Source organism: Ovis aries, chromosome 20, assembly GCF_016772045.2.
Source record: "Ovis aries strain OAR_USU_Benz2616 breed Rambouillet chromosome 20, ARS-UI_Ramb_v3.0, whole genome shotgun sequence".
Taxonomy (NCBI): domain Eukaryota; kingdom Metazoa; phylum Chordata; class Mammalia; order Artiodactyla; family Bovidae; genus Ovis; species Ovis aries.
In genome coordinates, this window is record NC_056073.1 from 12,427,031 (window position 1) to 12,454,502 (window position 27,472).

General features: G+C 38.9%; 1 protein-coding gene across 6 annotated transcripts in view; it reads right to left on the reverse strand.

Annotated features, from left to right (window-relative positions):
- Nucleotides 1-27,472, reverse strand: part of BTBD9 (BTB domain containing 9) — a 414,784-nt gene that overhangs the window by 342,590 nt on the left and 44,722 nt on the right. For all 6 annotated transcript variants that reach the window (XM_027958482.3, XM_060403161.1, XM_042237502.2 and 3 more), the window contains exons 5-6: nucleotides 20,682-20,901; nucleotides 17,473-17,592 (exon numbers count right to left, since the gene is read on the reverse strand). In XM_027958482.3, the coding sequence (XP_027814283.1) occupies nucleotides 17,473-17,592; nucleotides 20,682-20,901 (340 nt within the window). The remainder of the gene's footprint in view (nucleotides 1-17,472; nucleotides 17,593-20,681; nucleotides 20,902-27,472) is intronic.

Below are 27,472 nucleotides of genomic sequence, written 5' to 3' on the forward strand. Positions count from 1 at the left end.
CTAACTGTCCTTATGTACATCCTTCCTCTGAATAAACTTTACCAAAAAGATGATTGCTGCTAGAACACATATATGCATTCTTAATTTTACTATAAATTACAATCCTAATCTTGTTTCTGCCCCTACTGCATCATACTATGTCTGTAAAACTGCCATCTCTAAGGCAAACTGTGCACTCTATGCTGCCAAGGCCAACTGATACTTTCCATTCCTCATCCACTTGGTCTTGCAGCAACATCTGGCATTACTGACCTGTCCCCTCCTTCTTGAAACCACACTTTCCTGCTTGTCCTTCTCTTGCTGGCTGCTCCTTCCCCATTTACTTCATTGACTTCTACTTGATCAAATTCAAGAGCACCTTGAACTCAGTTCGAGGTCCTCTTTTCTTCTCCTTCTTCATACAACTACATTCTATCTCATTTGAATCTAACCAACTCCGCCCGCAACTTCAAATACCATCCTCTAAGACAACTCTCATGTTTCTATTTCCAATCTAGACCTCCTTTTTAGTTCCAAGCCTGTATCTATACATCACTCCTTGGAAGTCTCACAAGCTGAAGAACGTACCTTAAATTCATCTACTTCTAATTCTCCTGGCACCATCCTTATACAAGTAACCACCTTACCTCCTGAACTATAACAAAGGCCTCCTACTCATCTCCCTGCCTTTATTACCATCCACCCAAACCCAGAGATCAACCTCTTTAACAAGGTCCTCCAGGCCTAAACAATCTGGTCATTACCCACCCTCCCCTCTATCTCACCACTGCTCTTCGGCCATACAAACTTCTTTTCATATCCTTATTCAGACCAAGGTATTTCTCTCCTCAAGGGTTTTCTATTTGTCTCTACTCCAATTACTTTTCCCTCATTCCCCTCTTGCCTTTATCTGATTAATTCCTAGTCATCACTCAGGTCTTTACTTAAACATCACCTCCCTAAAAGGTCTTCCCTGACTGTTCAGTTGAAATTGTATTCTTCTGCTTTGGCACTAATGCTCACTTGTATTTTTCCTTCTTTGCATTTTTTAATATTAGAACCTATGATTCTTCCTTTACTTGTAATTATTTTGTTTAACATCTGACTCTCCTACTATGCTTTAAACTCCATAAAGGAAGAGGACATGTGGTTAAAGCTTTCCACTGCAATTCCAGTACCTAGCACATTGCCTGCCTAGCACACAGCAGGCACTCGGTAAGTATTTTTTGAATAAATAAAGAAAAAGTATTTTTATTTCATTTGGAGAGATCAAAGATTTCCTGGAGGAAACAGCACTTTAGAAAGGGACAAAATAGTAGGACAGATGAAAGAAGCACATTTCAGAAAGAAGAAATTGTTCACAACGAAATGTTTGGTACTAGTTAGTGATTTTTTAATTCAAAAATCCAAAACAATCCTGGCACCAAGTGTAAAATAAAAATCTCACTGTATGAAAGCAAAGTAGATGAAATAGCAGAGTGTCACCATTTACTTCTTAAGTAACTAGTTCAAACTGGCTCTCTCACAACTTCTCTCCACTAATGCCATCCCACATCCCAGCCATCTAGCTTCTAAACTTTGTGACTCAATTTCTTGTTTTCCCTCTCTGTATCCAATCAGGCATCAATTTGACTATTTTTCCTTTTAAATGTCTTTCACAGTGATTCTTTTTCTCCATTTTAACCAAAAACAACCTAATTCAAGCTCTCTTTACATATAAAATTACTACAACCTTCTCTTAAATCAGGGTTTCTCACCCTTGACACTACTGACATTTTCACCTGGATAACTCATTGCTGTAGGAGGCTGTTATGTACATTGTAGGATGTTTAGCAGCATCCTTGACTTTATCCTGGGCTTCTCTGGTGGCTCAGATGGTAAAGAATCTGCCTGCAATGCAGGAAACCCAGGTTTGATCCCTGGGTTGGGAAGATCCCCTGGAGAGGGGAATGACAACACACTCCAGTATTCTTGCCTGGAGAATACCATGGACAGAGGACCCTGACAGGCTACCAATGCCAGCAGCAGCTCAGTAATGTCCAATTCTTTGAGACCCTATGAACTGGAGCCCGCCAGGTTCCTCTGTCCATGGGATTTTCCAGGCAAGAATACTGGTCAGTCAGTCAGCTCAGTTGCTCAGTTGTGTCCAACTCTTTGTGACCCCATGGACTGCATGCACCCCGCCAGGCTTCCCTATCCATTACCAACCCTCAGAGCTTGCCCCAACTCATGTCCATAGAGTCGGTGACGCCATCCAACCATCTCGTCCTCTGTCGTCCCCTTCTCCTCCTGCCTTCAATCTTGCCCAGCATCAGGGTCTTTTTAAATGAGTCGGTTCTTTGCATCAGGTGGCCAAAGTATTGGAGCTTCAGCTTCAGCATCAGTCCTACCAACGAATACTCAGGACTGATTTTCTTTAAGATGGACTGGTTGGATCTCCTTGCAGTCAAAGGGACTCTCAAGAGTCTTCTGCAACACCACAGTTCAAAAACATCAATTCTTCAGTGCTCAGCTTTCTTTATGGTCCAACTCTCACAACCATACACGACCACTGGAAAAACCATAGCTTTGACTAGACAGACCTTTGTTGGCAAAGTGATGTCTCTGCTTTTTATTTAATATGTTGTCTAGGTTGGTCATAGCTTTTCTTTCAAGGAGCTAGTGTCTTTTAATTTCATGGCTGTCCTCACCATCTGCAGTGATTGTGGAGCCCAAGAACTGTTTCTGTCACTATTTTCATTTTTCTTTCAGAAAAATGTCTCCAGACATTACCAAATGTCCTCTGAGGAACAAAAATCACCCCTCACTGAGAATCACTTTCCCAGATGATCTCATGAGAAAAATCCTCTAAAAGTACCCAATCAAAACTCAACTCATGGGACTTTCTTGGTGGCAGAGTGGTTAAGAATCTGCCTGCCAATGCAGGGACACAGACTCAATCCCTGGTCCAGGAAGATTCCACATGCCTCAGAGCAAGCAAGTCCATGCTCCACAACTACTGAGCCTGCATGCCTAGAGCCTGTGCTTGGCAACAAGAGAAGCCACCACAATGAGAAGCCCGTGCATCACAACAAACAGTAGACGCTGCTCACCACAGCCAGAGGAAAAAAATTAATAAAACTCATCCTTTCAGGCTTCCCTGTGGCTCAGATGGTAAAGCGTCTGCCTGCAATGTGGGAGACCCAGGTTCGATCCCTGGGTCAGGAAGATCCCCTGGAGAATGAAATGGCAACCCATTCCAGTACTCTTGCCTGAAAAACTCCATGGACTGTCGCCTGAGGAGCCTGGTAGGTGACAGTCCATGGAGTCGCAAAGAGTCAGACATGACTGAGCGACTTCACTTTCACCTTCAGATCAACTCAAATCTCATCTTTTCTATGAAAATATGTATCCTTGTCAAACAGATGTACAGTTGTTTAATTTTATAAATCATCAAAAATCTGCACCATAAAATAAATGTGAGACTATCATTTACTTGTCAGTTTGATAAAAAAACTTTAAAAATAATAATACTCATTGTTGACAAAGATGTAGGGAAATAGGTACTATCAAACTACTGGTCAAGATAAACTGGTATAATGCTTTGTATGTCATTTACCAATATGTGTCATATTTTAAGATGGTAATATCTTCTGACTCTGCTTATGTTAAGAGATAATCAAATATGCATGCAGAGACTATATTATTCTATAATAGTAAAACCAAAAAAATTCTTACAGTCCCTCAATAGTGGACTTTAGGTAAACAATAGTATATTTAGAATACTGTGCTATTGTTAAAAAGAATAAAGCAGATACTTATGTCCTGACATAGAACAATAGCCACAATGAATATACATATGTGCCAGGTTTCAAAATAATATGTGCTACATGATACCATTTTTATAAATAACATATTTATGTATGGTTACACAGAGAAGAAAGACTAGAATACATGTCAAAATACGAACAAAATTTCTGTAGTCCAATCACGTTTTAGATGTAGAACAGGAACTGTTAAATTATCTTTAAAAATCTGGAGAAGTCCAGTTTGTGAAGCTTTTACTTTAAATTTTTCAGTTTACTTAAAGCAGGCCTATACATTTATTTACCACCTTTATTATGGGCAAGTATCCTAAGGTAGAATATTCTGTTCTGAGCCATATTTTTGCCCTAGAGAAATCAATGGTAAAAAGGAAGTTTACAGAGAAAAATATATTTTTGTGCATGACAGCTTACTGGTGTGATGCATCTATGAATCATACTGAAAATAAGTCCCTTGAAATCAAAGAAAACAATGTGTTTATATAAAGAATGTGCCCCAAAATTCCCCAATAAAGAAGACTGTTTAATCAAAATATTTGTTGACAGCTGGTTAGTGCTGATTCTAAAGTAGAAAAGAAAATCAGTATCATTGTAGACTTTTGTTTTGTGTATAAGAGATGAATATGCAAATTAGGCCAAAATGGAGACTCATTATCTGTTTTACACTTCAAGTGTGATTTTAAGCACCGTAGGTATATATACACACACACACATCCAGAATACACATATATCTCAACAAATCATGCACATCATCTGTTCAGAACTGGGAAACGCATGCATGCTTCTACAACATTAAATGGAAGGCAGATGGTAGGCCCTGATCAACAGAAATAAAGTGAAATCCTTCTAAATCCTACTCCCTCTAACATTCCTCTAATTTTTTTCTTTAGAAAGATATCAAACAGTTCTTCATTACAGTTGATTTGCAACTTCAAAATTACAATAGGCAATGTAAAAGAGCATTTCAAAGAGGAAAAAACTGTCTTTTGGTACAGATTCTCTTTCATAGTCCTAGGCAGGAGATAACACTAACTTTGAAACTCATAGCTTACTCTAGTTTTATCAGTATCTAATGTGTAAATTAGCTCTTTCTGTAACTGGAGGTTTCGCTTTCAAAATACATAATTACTGATCATTTTAGCCTGCATCACATTTCTTTTGCAGGGTGAAATGAACTAAAACAGCTGTTACATCCTAATAGCTTCATAATGTGCATAGAATTTCTATGACTATTAGAAGTTAAACCTACAGCTTCCTATCAGGCAGAACACATTCAATGTGTATATATGACCCACATTATTTGGAAGTACAATTATTAACTTATGAAATTATAATTTGAAACATAATGAAGTAAGGCTGCTAGAGAAAATATTGCAGCTCTTAAATGAGGTCAAAGCTGCTGGTCCACACCAATCAGTTCCCCCACCTTTCCTAGCATCAATGAAAGTACTTTGGGCCAAAGGAACTCCAAGTATTCATGCTACCACTATTCCTTGCAGGGATCAAGCCCTCTATTTTCATACTGGGAGATGAATTTTTAAAGGTGAACCAAGTCTGGCACTCTGCCCAGAATTTCTGGCAGCCGACAAGCAATCTGGTTTCACTTCTGGTCCAGTGTCCCTTGAGCTAACCTTGTATCCACAGAAAGCACCCTGATCCAAAGAACCTGTACCATTTATAATGATGACTGATAAAGCTCTGATGATTTTATTAACCATGGGACATGTACATACAGTTCTCTTTAAGCATATTTTCTGCAAAAAGAATAAAATATTTTCATTTCCTAGTATCTCCTTCTAACACTGGGGAAAAAATATTACAAGGATTTCTCCAGAAAAAAAAATGACTATTTTCCAGCCACCTAAATTCAGCGATGTTAGAGGGCTAAAAGGATTCAACAAGATATCTGATAAGCAAATACTACCAAAGGAATATACAGTGAGGTCCAGGAACCGTAAAAAAAAAAAAATTAGAGGGGCATATAAGATCTACTATGTAATTAATGGCAAAATTAGGTGATTCAAGCTATAAATGTTATGAAAGGTCAGAGCAATCAATGCTAGGCAATGTGGAGTAAAATTTAAATATACATAGGGCTAATTCTCCACTGAGAGAATTATTAACTACTTAACCAGTATCTTCTTTAGATGACCATTTCCAAAGTAAATAGGATTGGAAAACAACTATGTAATTCACAAATAAGCCCATGTCCACGTTTCTTTGTTTTTAACCTCTAAGATCTAGCAGTCCTTCCTTCTTCTCGAACTTCCAAAAAGAAAAGTGAGTGAAAGTTCATTATTTCCTCATTCACTCCAGACGCTGGGATGGAGGTCCTAGAACCACTTCCCCACCATTTCCATTAATTACTGGGGTTCTGCTCTCATTTCTATAGCTCACCTTTGCCTCTGTTTCCTATGCTGGAGGCACCCGGCTCATATAAAGGAGACTAAAGTCCCAGATGTGGAGAAGGCAATGGCACCCCACTCCAGCACTCTTGCCTGGAAAATCCCATGGATGGAGGAGCCTGGTAGGCTGCAGTCCATGGGGTCGCGAGGAGTTGGACACGACTGAGCAACTTCACTTTCACTTTTCACTTTCATGCATTGGAGAAGGAAATGGCAACCCACCCCAGTGTTCTTGCCTGGAGAATCCCAGGGACGGGGGAGCCTGGTGGGCTGCCGTCTCTGGGGTCGCACAGAGTCAGACACGACTGAAGCGACTTAGCAGCAGTAGCAGCAAAGTCCCAGATGACTTTGTCTTCTATTCCTTCCTTGTTTTCTCCTTGACAGACCCCCAGTCCCATGCGCAACAGTTCAATACCTGCGTTCCTGACTCAGGATTTCCTAAGTCCCATAAATAAGTGTGGCCAAAGTACAGTGCCAAAATACTGGGTTGGCCAAAAGGTTTGCTCAGGTTTTTACAAACAAACGAACTTTCTGGCCAACCCCAGTATATTCCAAAAGGAGATCTCAAATTGGAAAACTGGTATACTCATGTCAACTTCCTTATAGACAGCATATAGCATATACCCAACAGAAAGTACCTACAAAAGTGCCTTATTTTTCTAAGCAAAAGACACACTGACTCAAATTCTGGTTCCAAAAGAGGGATTATTTTTCCTTCACTTCTTGGGGATTTTTACTATTCTTTGAATATTCTTTGTGAAAATTAATCTAGTTTATGGTTCTTCATAGGGAATCTTCTAGTCTTATTGAAAGAAATTAAAAACAAAACAAAAACTAAATGAAACCAAGCTCCAGATACCTGAAACAGTTATACAGGGTCACATGAAAAGGGAAGTGTCAGTCATGTATAGTCTCATGTATAGGCAGAAGGCATAAGCAGATGGCATATTCATAACTTTTTTGTTTTGGCCTGACTGCATGACTTGTGGGATCTTAGTTCCCCAACCAGGGACTGAACCCAGGCCCTCAACAGTGAAAGTTCGGAGTCCAAACCACTGGACTGCCAGGGAACTCCCATTAAATAGATGATTTAGACTGGTGAGACCAAAATCGGAATTTATACTAAGAACCAAAAAGAAGCTAGAGAAGCAGAAGGGCCCAGTGATGCAGAGCCATGGGTGAAGAGTTTAGATATGACCAAGTCCACTGAAGACTCTGCCTTTGGAAAAAGAACAAAGAGCATCCTTTCTCCCATACTTTTTCCTGTTCAATATCTTGATCCCTTTGTCCAAATTCTCTCTTCTGTAGGACCTCCCATGACTATGTTCTAGAATAACATGTATATATATATACATATATATACACACACACACATATATATACACACACCTATTATTGTACCGATCACATTTTACTTTATCCACCATCAGAAAGTTGTCACTCTTATTATATCATGAAGTTTGTGAGAGTAGCAACTGTGTCTTGTTCACTCTTTTATGCTGGAACCCAAACTAAGTGCCTGTGATAGAACAGGTATTCAATAAATATGTTTGCTGGATGAATGTCTGATGAGTAAGTCCTATAAGTAATAGAGTATAATTAAGAAGAGGGAAGGACTTCCCTGGTGGCTCACATGGTAAAGAATCCACCTGCAATGTGGAAGACCTGAGTTCAATCCCTGGGTTGGGATGATCCCCTGGAAGAGGGCATAGAACCCACTTGAGTATTCTTACCTAGAGAATCCCCATGGACAGAGGAGCCTGGCGGGCTGTTAAAGTCCATGGGGTCGTGGAGAGTCAGACACGATTGAGCAACTAAGCACAGTACAACAAGCAGAGGGAAAACAAGGGGAAAAAAAGATGTTTAATGATCAGCTAGGGAGGTACTATCTGAACTTAATCCTGAAATTGCTTGGGAAGCAACTGTACTACTACCAAATATAGTTCTTGCCCTTCCAGAATAAAAAACAGACAATGGCTGTTTGCGGTAGTAATGACAGGTCATTGGTGTTATTAACATCATCTCACACTTATCAAAAGATGCTAATTTATACTCTAAAATTATAAGATAAAATTCAAAGGAAAATTCAGTATTTTCCTGTTCTATTTTCTCATGTTTCAACTGCTCCACTATACACAAAAGCAGCTCAACATGTTATTATCCTTTAAACTAAATAAAACAAAAACAAAAAACCTAGATTCAATTGAAAAACTTAAGCACAAATAGCCATGTCTCAAAGGTCTTACTGAATACAAAACACGGTGGGAAATATTTTTGGCCTAATAAGAGGATCCTAAGTGAAAATAACATAAAATTAATCAACTAAAAAAGAAACAGTTCAAGATGTAAAAAGATCTTGTGAAGAGAAATTCTGTAATATACGAAACTTGTTTCTAAACACAGCTGAAGCAAACAAATCAAGAGTTAAGAACATCAGCTGCACTCCGTAATAATAAAGCCTAAAATTATCTTGTGGAGAACTAAGGGGCAGGAAAATTCAAAGGTCTATTGAAAAACTGACAAAACATACATAAAGGATTGCCACACTCCCTTTAGGGCATTTTAAAAGAGGAAATTGTTCTGCCTCCTCCTCCTCAGTATCCTTGTCATGATGGGGACTATGGTCACCCCAGGCCCTCTATTCCAGCACTCCTGGACACTGCTCCTGCCAAAGAGGCAGCAAGAGCTTGTCCAGGGCTCCGTGTCTCCTCTACCCTTAAGCAGGGATACTTCTCCACCCCAGTCCGCAGAGGCAATGTTAGACTGGGAGGTTAACAGTAATCCGGCAGACCTGCATATTAAACTTCTCTGAGGCTCAGTTTCCACATTCGTACAATTATGGTAGTTAGTGGTGTTCCTCTCCTCAAGCTATCATGAGAATCAGTGATACAGGAGCAGTACGTGTCTGGCCCACAACAGACACTCAATAAATGCTAGACTGTTCTCCTGTCTCTCCTCTGAGGTCCTGTAACCCTCTCTCTCTTTTCTTCACTCCTTTCTTCTGCTCCCTGATTCCTTATAAATATTTAATGGATCTATTTCCTTTGAGTTATTCTTCTATTTATTTCAAAATTTGAAAGGAAGATAAAAAAAGAACTTATTTGTATGAAACTGAATAGATGTACTACAGAAGCCCACATATCTGCTATATTTGGCAGATGACGAGTCAAGGGCTGGCTAGCACCTGAATGTACCTCTGCGGACTTCAGGCATAATTAATGCTCCACATGAGTAGAGAGACTTAAATAGTACAAATAGCTTCACATGTTATTTCACAAATCACAGACTTCAGAACAATTTATATTTAAATATGGTTTTAAAAAAAGCAATTTTAATCTCTCTTCAGCCCCAAGTAAAACTGTTATGATTTAGTGACACCATGTGGCTACATTTTGCTTTGCACTCTTAGAATGTTCCTCTGCTTGCAGGTCACTCTGTATTAGTTCAATTATGATATTAGAGTTGTAGGTGGAGGTACAATTCAAACTAAATTATTATTAAAGCATGAACTAAAATGATTACCTTTAAAAACTGAAACTGTTCCTTCTTCCTTTACATCTGAATGAGGCATTTCTTGAATTCTGAAGACATGAATCATATAAATAAAGGCTCAGCATAATTCTAGGTATGATTATAAAGCATCCTGATGAGAACCACTGATTAATGTAAACTTGTCTGCCTTTAAAAGTAAATAAATACACCAGTGCCCAGGTATGAGGTTGGGGGAGAACAAAGAGAAAAAATGGAAGACGCACATGCTTTTGTACAATGCTAATATGGTAGGGAAAGGATGCTTCCATAAATAGCAATGTTTATTTTCTAATTTGTTTTATGTCTTGTAGATCTATAGCACTGTTAGGTACTACAATCTAATGAAAATGGGTAGAAAAAATTATGCTGCATCTAATGATGGCAGGGATGAGAGGGGACTCAAAATGTATGGTAGCAATAAAAGAGATTAAAGTGCCCTAAACCAAGAAGCAGCACAGTTTTAGTATTCATCTAATGAGGGCTCCTACAGTAGACCAGTTACTCCTGAATAACATTCAGTGCACACCAAAGAAAGCCCAAACATCTACAACAAAAACCAGAGAATATCATCCTCTTAAATCTCTGCTTGAAACACCCAGTTCCCCTCTTGGGCTTTCAACAATCTCCTATTTTAAATAACCACTCACTTCCTAGACCCTGGTCAACATCACAGTACCATTTTAACAACACTTAAAATTACCAGATGTTTTCTTACAGTATATATCTGTTCCTCCCAAGTTCTTTGAGAGTAGAAACCTTGGCAGTCTTCATCAGTGTTATGGCCTCAGTTCCTAATACAATGCATAGCCCAAAGTAGGAGGTTATTTATGAAATGAGTAAGTAATGGATGAAAATACAGATGAATAAATAAAGAAAAATCTATTTTCTTAGCTGGTGAAGCACACCTAAATGTCTTATTGTATATGAAAGCAGAACCATTCTAGTGAGATGTTTTTCATCATTTGTGACCTCTACTCTGACCAGTGAGACTAAGAGACAAGGCCAGCAGATGCTCTACGACACCCTTTTTTCCATGACACATTTGGCACATTATTATCTCTAGTTCTAAGAAAAGAAGAAAAAGGAGGGAAGGGAAAACCACAATGATTAAAACACTTTCATTAACAGTCAAAGAAATCAATGAACGGAGTAGAGTATATGTTAGAATTTAGCACATGACAAATATGGCTGTTCATACCAGTGTGGTAAGAACAATTATTGAATAAATGGTCTTAGTCAGCTGACTTTCCCTACCTGAAAATATACATGAAAAATATTCTGGCTGGACTAAATATTTAGATATAAGGATAAAAATAACAAGCAGAAAACCTAAAAATATAACATTCTAACGCTGGAGTAAGGAACACCCTTCTAAACATAATATCAGATTACCAGAAACCATAAAAAAAGATGGGACAGAGTTGATTACTTTTTTTAAACATAAAATTCCATGTGATAAAAAGTACTAATAAAATAGTAAAAACTAATAAAATATACAATACATAATAGGCAAAAGTATAATCATATAAAACATACATATACAAATTAGTATAAATATATATACCACACATATACATTATATTAAACATATATATCAAGATGTATATATCAACAAAGTTCTCACAAGCCAAAAACAAAAAGATAATTACACTGGAAGAAAAATATACAGAAGACAAAAATAGGCTTTTCATAAACGAGAAATAATCAATGTCAAGTACTATAAGATATCCTACTTCACTGATGATAAAGGTAATCCAAATTAAAATAAGGCAATTTTTTTACAAATCTTAAATCACATTGGCAAATGTTGACAATGCTTGCATTGGTGAGGGCTCAGAGAAGGGGCATTTCTATGTGCTATTGGTAGAAACTGAGTACAGCCTTATCAGACGGCAGGCTTCATCAATATTTGAAATGTACACTATACTATAATTTGGGCTTCTCTGGTGGCTCAGACAGTAAAGAATCCACCTGCAAGAGACGCAGGTTCGATCCCTGGGGCAGGAAGGTCAAAGAGAAGGGGATGGCTACCTACTCCAGTATTCTTGCCTGAAGAATTCCACGGGCAGAGGAGCCTGGTGGGCTACAGTCAATGGGGTTGCAAAGAATCAGGCACAACTGAGCAACTAACAGTATATTATAATTTAATAATTAAAATGTCATAAAATGACATTTCCATTTTGATAATTAAAAACAAAAGGAAAGGAAGAAAGAAGCCCAGTTTAGTGTTCACTGGGTTCAACCCTCCTGTCATGTTCTGAACTGTCAGGTTGCACCCTGTTCAATACCCTTTCTGGCTCCTCTGCATTCTCCTCTCACTTCTCTAATCAGCACCAGCAATAAACCTATCTGCCACCCATTCTTTCCTTTCCTCTTTCAACAGGTACATTGTTAAGAACTTGCTTTCAAGCCAACTATTCTTCTCCTTCAACTCTCAGGTTTTACCCCAAAATGGCTCTAGTAATTCTAGCTACCAGCCACATGCAGGCTACCTCTACACACATTCACATCCATGTTTTCAAGTCTTCTCATATTTCAGCAACATTACACAGCTGCCAATATACTAGCACCATGTTGAGAAATAGCCAGAAAAAAAATTTTAAAGCATCTCCAGGGCACTCAGTATTTCCACTTCTTATTAGTGTTTTTTGTTCAGTTCCAGGCTCCACCATCTAAAAACTCTATGCAAGGGCTTGAAGAGAGTTTCCTAGGAAGCCAAGAAGACAATGCAAAGGTAGGGAAATTTATGGGTATGGCAGAAATTGTCTTTTTTCTGAAAAAGACAAAGCTGATAAGATAGAAGATGGTTCTGAGTACCATATAAAACAGATAAGAGTGCCTGAAGAACTATGGACGGAGGTTCATGACATGGAACAGGAGGGTGTGATCATAACCATCTCCAAGAAAAAAAAGATGCAAAAAGGCAAAAGGTTGTCTGAGGAGGCCTTATAAATAGCTGAGAAAAAAAGAGAAGCAAAAGGCAAAGGAGAAAAAGAAAGATATATCCATCTGAATGGAGAGTTCCAATGAATAGCAAGGAGAGATAAGAAAGCCTTCCTCAGCGATCAGTGCAAAGAACAGAGGAAAAAAATATAATGGAAAAGACTAGAGATCTCTTCAAGAAAATTAGAGATATCAGGTAAAACTGCATGCAAAGATGGGCACAATAAAAGACAGAAACAGTATGGACCTAACAGAAGCAGAAAATGTTAAGAAGAGGTGGCAAAAGTACACAGAACTACACAAAAAAGATCTTCATGACCCAGATAACCACGATGGTGTGATCACTCACCTAGAGCCAGACATCCCGGAGTAAGAGGTCAAGTGGGCCTTAGGAAGCATCACTGCAAACAAAGCAGGTGGAGGTGATGGAATTCCAGCTGAGCTATTTCAAATCCTAAAAGATGATGCTGTGAAAGTGCTGCACTCAATATGCCAGCAAATTTGAAAAACTCAGCAGTGGCCACAGGACTGGAAAAGGTCAGTTTTCATTCCAATCCCAAAGAAAGGCAATGCCAAAGAATGTTCAAACTACTGCACAATTGCACTTATCTCACATGCTAGCCAAGTAATGACAGTATGTGAACCGAGAACTTCCAGATGCTCAAGCCAGATTTAGAAAAGGCAGAGGAGCCAGACATCAAATTGGCAACACCCGCTGGATCATAGAAAAAGCAAGAGAATTCCAGAAAAACACATACTTCTGCTTTATTGACTATGCCAAAGCTTTTGACCGTGTGGATCACAACAAACTGTGGAAAATTATTAAAGAGATGGGAATACCAGACCACCATACCTGCCTCCTGAGAAATCTGTATGCAGGTCAAGAAGCAACAGTTAGAACCGGACATGGAACAATGGACTGGTTCCAGATCAGAAAAGTAGTACATCAAGGCTGTATATTGTCACCCTGCTTATTTAACTTATATGCAGAGTACATCATGTGAAATGCTGGGCTGGATGAAGCACAAGATAAAATCAAGATTGTTGGGAAAAATATCAATAACCTCAGATAGGCAGATGATACCACCCTTATGGCAGAAACTGAAGAGGAACTAAAGAGCCTCTTGATGAAAATGAAAGAGGAGAGTGAAAAGTTGGCTTAAAATTCAACATTCAAAAACTAAGATCATGGTATCTGGTCCCATCACTTCATGGCAAATAGATGGGGAAACAGTGGAAACAGTGACTGACTTTTTTGGGGCTCCAGAATCAATGCAGATGGTGACTGTAGCCATGAAATTAAAAGACACTTGCTCCTGGGAAGAAAAGCTATGACAAACCTAGACAGCATATTAAAAAGCAGAGACATTACTTTGGCAACAAAGGTCTGTCTAGTCTAGGCTATGGTTTTTCCAGTAGTCATGTATGGATGTGAGAGTTGGACTGTGAAGAAAGCTGAGTGAAGAAGAATTGATTCTTTTGAACTGTGGTGTTGGAGAAGACTCTTGAGAGTCCCTTGGACTGCAAGGAGATCTAACCAGTCCATCCTAAAGGAGACCAGTCCTGAGTTTCATTGGAAGGACCAATGTTGAAGCTGAAATTCCGATACTTTGGCCACCTGATGCGAAGAGCTGACTCATTGGAAAAGACCCTGATGCTGGGCAAGACTGAAGGCAGAAGGAGAAGGGGACAACAGAGGATGAGATGGTTGGATGGCATCACTGACTTGATGGACATGAGTTTGAGCAAGCTCTGAGGGTTGGTGAAAGACAGGGAAGCCTGGAGTGCTGCAGTCCATGGGGTCACAAAGAGGCAGACACAACTGAGCAACTGAACTGAACTGAACCATATGGAAAACTGTACGAGAACTGACAAGTCACTTTTCTTCATCTCCAGCTGGGGGCTAGCGGGACTGTGCTTAGTCTAAGCTTTTGGCTACATTGAGCAGTCCACTTAATCCAACCATGCATTCCTGAAAAGGGCCCAGAAAGAAAGAGCAGACCACTTCCTTACATTGCTGTCATAGCATTTACCAATCCAAAGTTTTCCAGCACAGATATACATTTTAACAAAGACATGGGTAAAAAACACCAATGAAAATATATACATATTAATATTGAATTAATCTCTTGTCATTACCTGGTCAGTGCCTTGACCCCAAACTCGTGCTAGCATTTACAGAGTACCTACTGCATACCTACATAGCCTGAATACCATACAAGAATACTAAAAGATTAGAATCCATAGTCCTTACTCCCAAGAGCTTATAATTTGGTATCAGAAATAAGACAAACATGTAAAAGACACTGAAGAACAAAGGTGACATACAAATGTGCAAATTAACTAACATAATGCAAACTGAACACTTACGTGCTAAAGAAAGAATGTATATGTGCCCAGTAAAGTCTCTGGAAGAAGTGTATTTAGAACATTGCCTGCTGCTGCTGCTGCTGCTGCTAAGTCAGTTCAGTCATGTCCGACTCTGTGCAACCCCAGAGACAGCCTCCTACCAGGCTCCTCTGTCCCCAGGATTCTCCAGGCAAGAACAATAAATGATTGTGAAGTTAGGTAGTCAATAAATGATTATGAAGATAAGAAACACCAAGCACAAGGCATCTTTGGATAATCAATAGGGGCTCACTAAGTTCATTTTAAAATACTACCAAAATTCCAAACTATCACAAAAGGCAGAGCTTATGATGGAATGTATTAAGTAACATGATAAGTTAGGGGACTTCTGCCGGCTAAGATTCTGCACTCCCAATGCAGGGGGCCCAGGTTTGATCCCTGCTCAGGGACTTGGATCCCACATGCTGCAACTAAAGACCCCACATGCTGCAACCAAGACTCGGCACAGCCAAATAAATACATGTTTTAAAAACATATAATAAGTTAAAGTGGTTATAAATATTAAAATATTTTTCTCACTAAAATGCATACAGGACTCCCTCCTTTTCTTGTTATCACTATCTCTAACACCACCTTTGCTCAGGTTTTCTCTACCAGCATTGGGAGGTGGCTATAACAGGACAAAAATTAGCATCGCGAATACAGCCAGGCTCTACAGCACACAAAACCAAAACAAAGGCAAGGCCACAGAGGAGAGACAAAATAAGGAAAAGGGAGTATAAATAATGTCCATTAGTGAACAAGAGAATGACATTTCCTAAAAGCCACAGATCATGACTGAGGGCACATGTCTCCCTCCTCAAGGCAGGAGTTTTTAGGGGAGTAAAGCACATGCCTTTGTCCCAGCTGCTATCACAGGCACAGCAATTCGTCCTGGGAGTCACGTTTCTAGGGTTTCAAATTAAATACAAACACAGAGTCCTTTGGATCACATCAGACATTCTGGTTGTTACACTGCTTATTTTTTAACCTGATACAACCATAATAATGTGAGTTGATGCAGACTCAATCCCGTTCTCCACTTCGGGGCACCTCTGTCACTCTCAAAGTATCCCTAGGCAGTTCTGAGACACAGAATCTTCACTCAATTTCTTGTCCCTCTCATTTTAATACATTCAAAACCCCTCTGATAAAAGAGCAACTGCCAGACCTGAGACACTTTACTTCCTCTTTGGGGAAATGAAATTGATTTTCTTCATTTCCACACAAGAGGATTCTTGGGTAACAATAATGTGTCTGGTCATACCCATTAAGAAAAAAAAAAAAATGTAGGCAACATTTGTTACAGTACCAGAGGCTGAAAGGTTTTGTGGTGTTCCTGTGGTGGGAGTAAGAATTCAGCCTGATGCTGTTAGATCATGCGTTAAATAAGTATAAGGGTATCTTCTGACCAAGGGTAAATGCTGTGGGGCAGCCCCATCTGCCCCAACTCAGCCACACTGGATGTCAGTCGGGAACATGAGTAAGAGTGTGGAGGGGAGTTAGGGTTGGGGGTAAGGAGGCCTGCTCCACATGCTCCCTGGCTTATACCCACCATATCCCTTCCCTTCTCTTCTTGTCACACCTAACTAAATAAACCAATCACTTTCTGCCTTTGATCTCTTGAGTTAGGGTGATATCTGAAGGGCAATTTCCAAGGGGAAAAGCACAACAGAAAAAAACAACAATAGAATTTCGGGGGTCTTTAACCGCTTTTCCCAATTCCTCATTCATCCTGGTTTTACAGAATTTCAGAAAGAAAGCTTTAAAGATGGCTCATACCTAAAGTAAGAATATGAAACATTAGAGTAGTTTATCAATACTTTTTAAAAAAACAAACTTACATGGAGCTAAAATATATAACAACAATAATACTTAAGGTGCTCTGGTTGAAGGGAGGGTGTGAGTCCAGAACCCCACCAGCTCAGCCACCTTTGCCCCAGACACAACCCCACTTAGAAACACCTGCTCTGTCAAATCCCACTGATATTCACTGACCTAGAAAAAGAACAAAGATATTCAGAACATACACGAAGGCATCCAAAAATCTCCTGGCCCTGAGGACTGCCAGGGAAGCCTCCAAAAATATCTTTCCTGGCTTTTGTGGAAAGAACGCACCCACTAACAATAGCTCTGCTTTCAAGGTATAGCACGGAATTTAAAAAGCATTTCCACATCTCAGTGTCCCTTCTTATCCATTTACAGGTCTACTACATAAACATGGTACAAAACAGTTTCACAGGACACTATAAATATTAGGATGTTAATTTTCCACAGTTTTCCTAAGTGTTTTAGTTGGAATGCATTTGGTAGCTGATACCCTGAAAAACTTTTCTTCTATGAGACAGAAAACAAAATCTGTTTCTCAACATTCATATCTCTTTAGACAAACATCAGTATCATTTATAAGCCATGAGAACTACCTGCAGACACGGGCTGGAAAATATAACTTTTGCCAGGAACGACACAAATACTGTGAATGATCAATCACTCTGATCCAGTCAAGTTCATCCATTGACACTTCAATGAAGTATGAATAAGACCTATGAATCAAAAGGAAAAAGGCAGAAAAAAAAGGACCATATTAAAATAACAAGTGGTATTTTAATAAAATGTTAAAAGGTACAAAAAATATACTACTCATGAATTAGGTTTTCTGAACAATGACCAAACCCTGATGATGAAATTTGTATAGATTTCCCTAACACAGCATTTACAATATGTATTGAAGTTATCTCTTTGCGTGTCTGTCTGCCTTACTAGGTCTCAAGCTGCTTAAGAACATGTTGCTTAGTCACCAAGTCATGTCCAACTCTTTTGTGACTCATGGACTGTAGCTCACCAGGCTCCGCTGTCCATAGGATTTCCCAGGCAAGAATACTGGAGTGGGTTGCCATTTCCTTCTTCAGAAGATCCTCCTGACAAAGGGACTGAACTTGAGTCTCCTGCATCACAGGCAGATTCTTTATTGCTGAGCCACCAGGGAAAGTCTCAAGTTGCTTAAGAACATGTACCATGCCATATTTATCTGCATATATTCAGGGTCTAGCATGGTGCTTGGCATGTTATCAGGTATAGAAGACATAACAGAACCAGGATGCCCTGCACACATCATACTTGCAGATTAATAAAGGCATGACAGAGAGAGGACAGAAAATAGAGAAGGGTGCTTTCTCCTTCTGCCTTCATCGGCCTGGGTGCTCAGCCCTACTCTCTCAGGAGGAAAGGCAACTCTGAACATTTCCTCACTGAGGCCAGCTTATCTCCTGATCCCTCCCAGCCTCCTACCATCCCACACACAAACACAGCCTGCAGAACAATAAATGACATGGGTGAAGAGATATTACGTGTTTCTTTTCCATACAACTTAAAATTTGGCAGCTAATAATCTGCCAGTAATGAAAACAGCCTATCATCCTCCCCTGGTCACCTACCCTGGACCATTACATGCTGGTCCCATCCTGGACAAATCTATATTCCCCTGTCATAAGCCAAATTTAAATTTGAGATGCAGTTATTACTTGTACTGTAATATCAACGGGAACAATCTCGGAAGATTTAGGTGACCATAAATGTCAGCCTGCAACCACCAGTTGTGACCAGAAAAGCTCAGCCTATTTGGTGTCATCCCCTCATTTTCTGCTCCCCTCACTCCCATTCATTTTATCGCTCAGTCTCAAACCGGTTATAACCTTTTATTGAACCTCTCTGGGTTATCAGCAATGTAGGATATAATTTTACAACACATGTCAGAATCTTTTTGGCTTAAGATTCTGAATTTTTCACCTTTGCTTAGAATGATAACAACTTCTGTGAGCTAACAACTGGTACATGGTAAAGTCCCCTGTGAATGTAGCGCACATACTAAAACAAAGTGGCCTATAAACATTTAACATCCTGGAAATGATGATAACTACCTTCAAATGTGCTGACCTTTTTCTATTGTTTTTATACTAATTTAATTATTAATGAATGAATATATGTAAAACTTCTAGAACAGTACCTACTACTATTATTAATCAGAGACTCATGGAAATAATACATGAATGTGTTCCATTTTGTCAAACAAACATATTATATCCAATAAGATACATATCAGGAAATATATTCTTAATATAAAGGGAACAGATAACCAAGAGATAACCTCCAACATCCGCACACATGGGAAATGCTGGCTCTCCCTTCATAAAGCTTCCCTCACACTTGGTTCAAATGGCCTGAAAGCCCAGTGTGGTGTCAGTGGTGCTAACAAGAAAAATGAATTAACCAGCAAGATCTGCAGGGTTTCATCATCCTTACTATTAAGTCCTTCTTGCCTAGACGTAAAAAACATGAGTAGGGCCTCAGAGACTGCACACCAGTATCTGGGTATGTAGGGTTTAGGTTAAAGATAAGCAATAACGAGGGAGACCGTTCAGTTCTTAGTCACCCTACTGCTCTGGTACTTCTGCCATCATGGCTGAACCCAGACACCACAGTGGGTGAAAACCAGAGGGGCTAGAAAGGTCAACTTTTGAAACTGGTGGGTTTCTAGGCTGGACCCCACCAAATCTTTTTCACAATTTTGTTTTGATAATGATATTTATCCACACTAAAAGACAATTTTTTCTTTATCCATACTATAAAATAGATTTTTAAAGTTTTTCTAATATCTAAAAGTAATCAATCAAGTAAATAAATAGTGGTAACCCAAATGGTGGAAAATACCAAACAATCATTAAAAGTAACATTTTACATGGATAAACAAGGACCTACTGTATAGTACAGGGAATTATAGTCCATATCCTATGATAAACTGTAATGGAAAAGAATATGAAAAAAAATATATGTGTGTGTATGTATATATATATATAACTGAATCACTTTGCTGTACAGCAGAAATTAAAAACAATATTGTAAATAAGCTATACTTCAATAAAATTTTTTAATTTATTTATTTATTTTGGCTGCGCTGGATCTTAGCTGTAGCAAACAGGATCTTCAATCTCCGTTGCAGCATGTAGGATCTTCAGTGTGGCATGCAAACTTATAGTGGCAACATGTGGGATCTAGTTCCCTGACCAGAGACTGTACCCAGGTCCCCTGCATTGGGAGCTCAGAGTCCTAGCCACTGGAAAACCAGGGAAGGCCCTAAAAAAAATTTTTTTAAGTAACATTTTAAAAGCATAGAATATTCACAATGTTTTCATTAAAAAGTGAAGTTACTTTTTGTATATATCTGATCTTTATTTTGTAAAACTATGTGTGGTTTTACAGGTTTCTGTTTTGTGTGTGTTTATGGGTGTTTATATCACTATGCATAACAAAAAATGCTAGTTAGATTAGTACAAAGATTAATAATAGGCAGTGAGATTACTAGTAATTTTTATTTTCTTCTTTGTGCTTTTCTGTATTTTCTATGTTTTCCACAATAAACACATGTTCATTACTTTCATACGCAGAAAAGAAACAAAAAATGTTGTTTTAAAGAAATGCACTTAATTCCTCCCCTAAAACTGAACCTCAAAAGAAACAGCAAAACGATGACAAAGATATAAAACATCAAATTTGTAAAACCAAAGCTGATGACCACAAAGTTAGGCAATCTCAATCAAATATGTCAGTTTCTCTCCAAGTCATGCTAATGACTTACCGGCTATCTCGGTCCCACAGGAGGATCCGTATATGATTGATAATGGACGGCTGACCTAGCTTAATCTCAATGCCAGAACGACAGTCATCATCAATTGGGTGCCTAGAAAATCCATGATCCAAATCATAGTTCTGAGTGTCGCCATCTAATAAGGCAGATTTCAGCTCCCCTTTCACAACCTGGGCTCCATACTTCATAGTTGCAATGTTTTCTTCTGGTACTAAGTGAAAAATAGAAAAAGCACAACAGTTACTTGTTAAATTTTCCATTTTGGAGGGAAAAGATTAAAATTCTAGTTGATTCTAGTATATGCATTTAATTTAACAAGAGACAGGAGATATGGAATGTCTGTGAGGTTTAAGATACCATCACAGTTGAAATTTAATGACACCACCGTAGTCACTAAGTGCCTGGGACTAGTTACGACTAAGAAAAAGTGGTAAATACTAGGAAAAACTATGTTCTAGGACAAACAAATCAGCTCTGCTGAATTCATTCTATTAGAAGCTTTAATATCTGCTTGATAAAAATAGCATGTAAAATGACCTATACCTGCCACCTGGACTGAGCACAAAATACAAAAGCAAGGCAAATAGGTTCAATTTCTGACAAAACAGAAAGAGAACATTTCCAATACAGCAGAGCTGTTGGTCATACAAGGACGTGCTGAATCAGTTATTTAAAATACAAAACTATGTTTAAAAGAAGATATACTTTCAAAAATAAAAATTCAGTCTGTCATCAAAATTAATATTATAACTAACCCTCCTCTTCCCCTCTCCAACACTAGATGTACTAAGAGTCAATTGTTCCTAAGACTCTGAAGTTTTCTATGTGAATTTTGCTTCACAGATCTGGAAACTTGTCTTCTAGGTACTAACATTCTAATACTGACACTCTCTCCATGGAGTGATAAGAGGCAACATAAAATAAATGTTAAGATCTTGAGCTTCAAAGTCAGGGTTTAAATAATGCTGCCATCTTTCGCCAGATGTGTCACTTTGGGGAAGTCACATTCTCTGAACTTCAGTTTCTCAATAGGGCATCATCTATCCCACAGGTGTTTTAACAATTAAATGAGAAGATCTTTGCAAAGCACAGACTAAACTCTAAAAAACTGCCATTATTTTTATAAAACATGTGTAAAAAAAGCACACAATAAGAGCACTGGCCAAGTTTACAGATGGTATAAATAAATGCTGAATTATCACAGAATATATATATATATATATCTGACTAGGTGAAAGTATGAGCTATAATTAGGCTCTTAGGGAAAAGGAGCAATTTATCATTGCAGATTTCTAGGAAGATGCAGATTTTAAAACCTTTTTTTTCAAATCAAGACAGGTAAAGAGAGCGGGTCCAGCTGATAAAAAATGCAGCTGAAAAATAGGGTTTGGGTTGAATTTAGTTAACCTGCAAAAGACTAAGGCAACTCAGAAACCAAACCAAATGAAAATAAAACCTAGTCATGATCAACTTCTTACCACCAGAGGCTTATGTGCTCAGTTTCAGTTTGTTGTTGTTCAGTTGCCCAGTCGTGTCTGACTCTCTGTGACCCCATGGACTGCAGCATGCCAGGCCTCCCTGTCCCTCACCGTGAGCTTGCCCAAGTTCATGCTCATTGTATCGGTGCTGCTATCCAGCCATCTCATCCTCTAAATGCCCTCTTCTCCTTCTGTCCTCAATCTTTCCCAGCATCAGGGACTGTCCCAAGGAGTCATCTGTTTGCACTAGATGACCAAAATACTGGAGCTTCAACATCAGTCCTTCCCGTGAATATTCAGGGTTGAGCTCCCTTAGTATTGACTAGTTTGATCTCCCTGTCCAAGAGACAGTTTCAGTTTATAACTTCCTAAATTCTATTAGTGGAGGACAGAGGAGCCTGGTATGCTGCAATCCATGGGGTCACAAAGAGTTGGACACAACTTAATGACTGAACAACAAAAAAGTTCTATTAGCTCATGGAAATCACACATAGTGTTCATATTTATTTTTCATTTATCTAACAAACATTATCAATTCCTTTGACCTAGTTCTCATAATAATCCTTTGAGTGTAGGACTCCTATTACATTCATTTCGCACATGGGGAAGTGGAGCAGAGAAGGGTTAGGTGGACTTTGTTGCCCAAGGCTATACAGTCAGCAAGGAGCAGAGGTGTTACTGGAACACAGGTGGTCTGTTTACCAGGGCCCCTGCCCTGCTACTACCATCATAAAGTGTTTCTCACAGGAAGACCATATTCCGCTCCCCCCTTACTAGCTCTTCCTTCTAAGGTTACTTAGTCCCAAAGGAAAGAAACAGTCTGATAAAACTTTGTTGTTTTTTTTAAGTTGGACTTAAAATGAGAAAACCTAAGTTTGAGACTCAGGCTCTACCACTTACTATCCCTGATGAGGTCTCTTAGTCTCTCTGAATCTGTTTTCTCATCTAAAACCAATAAAAATTTTACCCAACCCACCCACAGAGCTACCCTAAAAATCATACTGCAAATATATACTAAAGTACTATGTAAGTATAAGCATTCAATTAGTCAAAAAACATTTACTAAGGACCCATTCTGTACCATGTGAGGCACTGGGGGTCCCTCAGTGAACCAGAGAGAAGCTGAGGCCTCCAATCTTGAGATGAAGCATTTTATAAAGCAAGCAAACAAAGCCTTCAAATTTGTGATTTTCAGGTATCACTGATGTGTCATTACTTGGTGAAAACAAACTTTTTTTTTTTTTTTTAGTTTTTTATTTTTTAAATTTTAAAATCTTTAATTCTTACATGCGTTCCCAAACATGAACCCCCCTCCCACCTCCCTCCCCACAACATCTCTCTGGGTCTTGTTCCCTTACTTACTGTGGGTGTCCAAAGTCTGCTGCTGCTGACCACTGGAAGCATATCCTCCAGCTCTGATACCACTCAGTTCAGTTCAGTCGCTCAGTCGTGTTCGACTCTTTGCGACCCCATGAATCACAGCACGCCAGGCCTCCCAGTCCATCACTAACTCCTGGAGTACACTCAGACTCACGTCCATTGAGTCAGTGATGCCATCCAGCCATCTCATCCTCTGTCATCCCCTTCTCCTCCTGCCCCCAATCCATCCCAGCATCACAGTCTTTTCCAATGAGTCAACTCTTCACATCAGGTGGCCAAAGTATTGGAGTTTCAGCTTTAGCATCATTTCTTCCAAAGAAATCCCAGGGCTGATCTCCTTCAGAATGGACTGGTTGGATCTCCTTGCAGTCCAAGGGACTCTCAAGAGTATTCTCCAACACCACAGTTCAAAAGCATCAATTCTTTGGTGCTCAGCCTTCTTCACAGTCCAACTCTCACATCCATACATGACCACAGGAAAAACCATAGCCTTGACTAGACAGACTTTAGTCGGCAAAGTAATGTCTCTGGTTTTGAATATGCTATCTAGGTTGGTCATAACTTTTCTTCCAAGGAGTAAGCGTCTTTTAATTTCATGGCTGCAATCACCATCTGCAGTGTTTTTGGAGCCCCAAAAATAAAGTCTGACACTGTTTCCACTGTTTCCCCATTTATTTCCACCACTAGTCAAGACCAAGACAAAGGGGCCACTCGAGCTTCAGATGTAGAGCCTGCTGCTATCCTTTGATTTTCTCTAAACATAAGCTTTTCACGTCTAAAATTTATCAAGCAAAGAATAACATATAAGGCACAAGAGTTTTGAGTGGCCATAGCTGAATGTCTAAAATGGAAATAAAATTTCGACCACAATTCTAAGCTCTCTTCTGAGGTTTATTTCAAGAGGACTAGAGAACTTATCTTAACTGTTCTTGATATAGATTCCCTGTATCTTTCACTTCAAAATTGGGGACATTTACAAAAATGGAAATTCTCTCATGGTAACTATAAGCTGAGTATCTCACAGGATTAAAAATACAACTCCAATTATTTTTTTCCCCAGAATCCATAGTTAAATGATGAATTTAAAAGGGAAAATGATCACCAAAAAAAGTTCAAGTCATAACAAAATAATTCAAGCCACAAATACTCTTACTGCCTATTATTTGCCTATCAGTAGATAAAAGAGCTCTCAAAAAAATAGGGTGGTAGAGATTAAATAAGACAGTTAAGTTCAGAGTCGGACATGACTGAGCAACTGAACTGAACTGAACTGAATCGCAGCACGCCAGGCCTCCTTGTCCATCACCATCTCCCGGAGTTCACTCAAACTCACGTCCATTGAGTCGGTGATGCCATCCAACCATCTCATCCTCGGTTGTCCCCTTTTCCTCCTGCCCCCAGTCCTTCCCAGCATCACAGTCTTTTCCAATGAGTCAACTCTTTGCATGAGGTGGCCACAAGTACTGGAGTTTCAGCTTTAGCATCATTCCTTCCAAAGAACACCCAGGGCTGATCTCCTTTAGAATGGACTGGTTGGGTTTCCTTGCAGTCCAAGGGACTCTCAAGAGTTTTCTCCAACACCACAGTTCAAAAGCATCAATTCTTCAGCACTCAGCTTTCTTCACAGTCCAACTCTCACATCCCTACATGACCACTGGAAAAACCACAGCCTTGACTAGACAGACCTTTGTTGGCAAAGTAATGTCTCTGCTTTTGAATATGCTATTTAGGTTTGTCATAACTTTTCTTCCAAGGAGTAAGTGGTAGACAACAATAATCATTTTCTTTACATTTCTAATTTTTGATGCATTTTACAAACAATAAGAAAAGAAAATGAAACTCTAAAGTTCCACAGTTAAGCAGAAAAAAGTCAATTATTAGAAAGAAAAACTAAGAAGAAATGGAGCAGGACCAGCCCCTAGCTACACAGTGCCAAAATCTGAATGGTACTAGGTTAATTATCTTATGTGTTTTTCTTTAATTGCTTCATGTTCTTAATCATCCTTTATTGAACTCTCTGTTGCATCTAGGCTGAGATGGCTGTTAACCCCTGATGGATCATTTGGATCCACATTTAGTTCCCTGCACCCTGCAATCTCTTTACCCAGTTCTGTCCCCTAAATCACACTCTATTCCCTTACTTGACTTCCCTGAAAAATGTATGGACCCTCCCTGCCAGCAAGCGAAGCACTACAGATGACTTTCCTGATCACTCCTTACCTTAACCTTCCTCATTATCTACACTTCCTGCAGGCCTGTCTTCACATCTAACAGTACTTATATTCAAACACACCAAACAGAAACAGAAAATAACCCAGCAGGTGACTGTCAAGGAGTACTGGCCTCATGAGTCAGATGAGCACTTTGGTTCTAGCTCAGGCACTGATTTCCCTCGAACTCTAGGCAAGTTACTTACAAAGATCACAGAATAAAAACACTCAAGAACTGAAAGGGATCGTTGTCCAATTAATTTAAAGGAAAAAATAAATTCCTAAGCTGCTTTCTGGGTGCTATTCACTGTGCTGGACTCAGCCCTCCAGCCCTTCAGCAGTGCACCATCTACTGGAGACAAGAGTGCATATCAGACACGAAATCCATCTGTGGAGGAACCTCAGTAGATGACTCGTGAATCCCCTAGTTTACAGACGAAGATACTGAAAACTACAATTGGGAAGGCAATACTAACAGAGTCAAAGAATTTTCAAAATATTAAAGGTTCATTTTTATTACAGTCTTTATGTGATTGATGAGACAAATTTTAAATTCTAGTTTAGAAACAACTGATGGATTCAGCCATTCATTTAATTGGAAAGTCTAGATTCAGACACTGTGCTAGGTGCTGGGAAAAGACAGGAGGAAAAATATAATTACAGTCCTCAAGAAGCTCACTCTGAATAGGAATGTAGGCAAGAAAAGCAACAATTATAGTTTCACAGTGACAAGCCCCCTCAGTCTAGTTATTGAAAACTATGGGCATAGGTGTGTGGTACCATGTACCTACAGCACAGATTTAAGCACACACACACCCAAACACAAACCAATACCATAAATTAGCAGGCCAAGAAAGCACATCGACTTTTAGCCAATAAAAAACATCTTAAGGACAGAAGTTGTGATGTGCTATCTGTTATAAGCATGAAGAAACAAGAAATTACTGTTCTGTTTCCCAAAGCCTAAAACCTGAGATACACAAAACAAAGAATAACTCAGTCGGAAGAGAAAAAGCACTAACTTTCAAGGAAGAAATAGCTCCACAGCTAGGACAAAACTAAGTATTAAGGAATGGTCTGAGCACAAGTAGTTTAAATATCCTAAGGAAAAAAATTAGTTAGAAAGTTAATTTCCAAAAAAAAAGTTAATTTCCTTTCCACAGATATACAGACTGAAGCTCATCATTATATATGTACACAACTACATCTATTGCACATTATCAAAAAGACAGATCACTGGTAAGTTTAAAAAAACATCCTTTGGATCCTTTTTTTTTGAAGGGGTGGGTGGAAATTGCTTTAATTTGATATGCAACTGTAAGCATTAAACCATGCAGTAACCAATATTAATGAACTAAAAAAACGAGTTAGTATTTGTGCCCCTAGATACTAATTCCCTAGCCCCAAGATAGAACCTCTCAATGTTTCATGGGAAGTCCTCGAAGACTCCGAACCTATACCCAGGGAAGAACAAAGAAACAAACAAACTTCAACAATAATTTCAAAATAAGCAGAATTGTCTTTCTAGATCATCAGCTCAGGAACAGTCCTGAATTTTTAGACTTCTTTTCCCCAAGCAGTGAAGAAACTGGATTTTTAAAAAATAAAATGAATGTATGAATAACATTTACTTAGAAAATAACCTATATTTTAGGATCTGAGAGGAAAGTGAAATGCTCAGTATTTCTATTATTAATTTTACTATTCATATAAT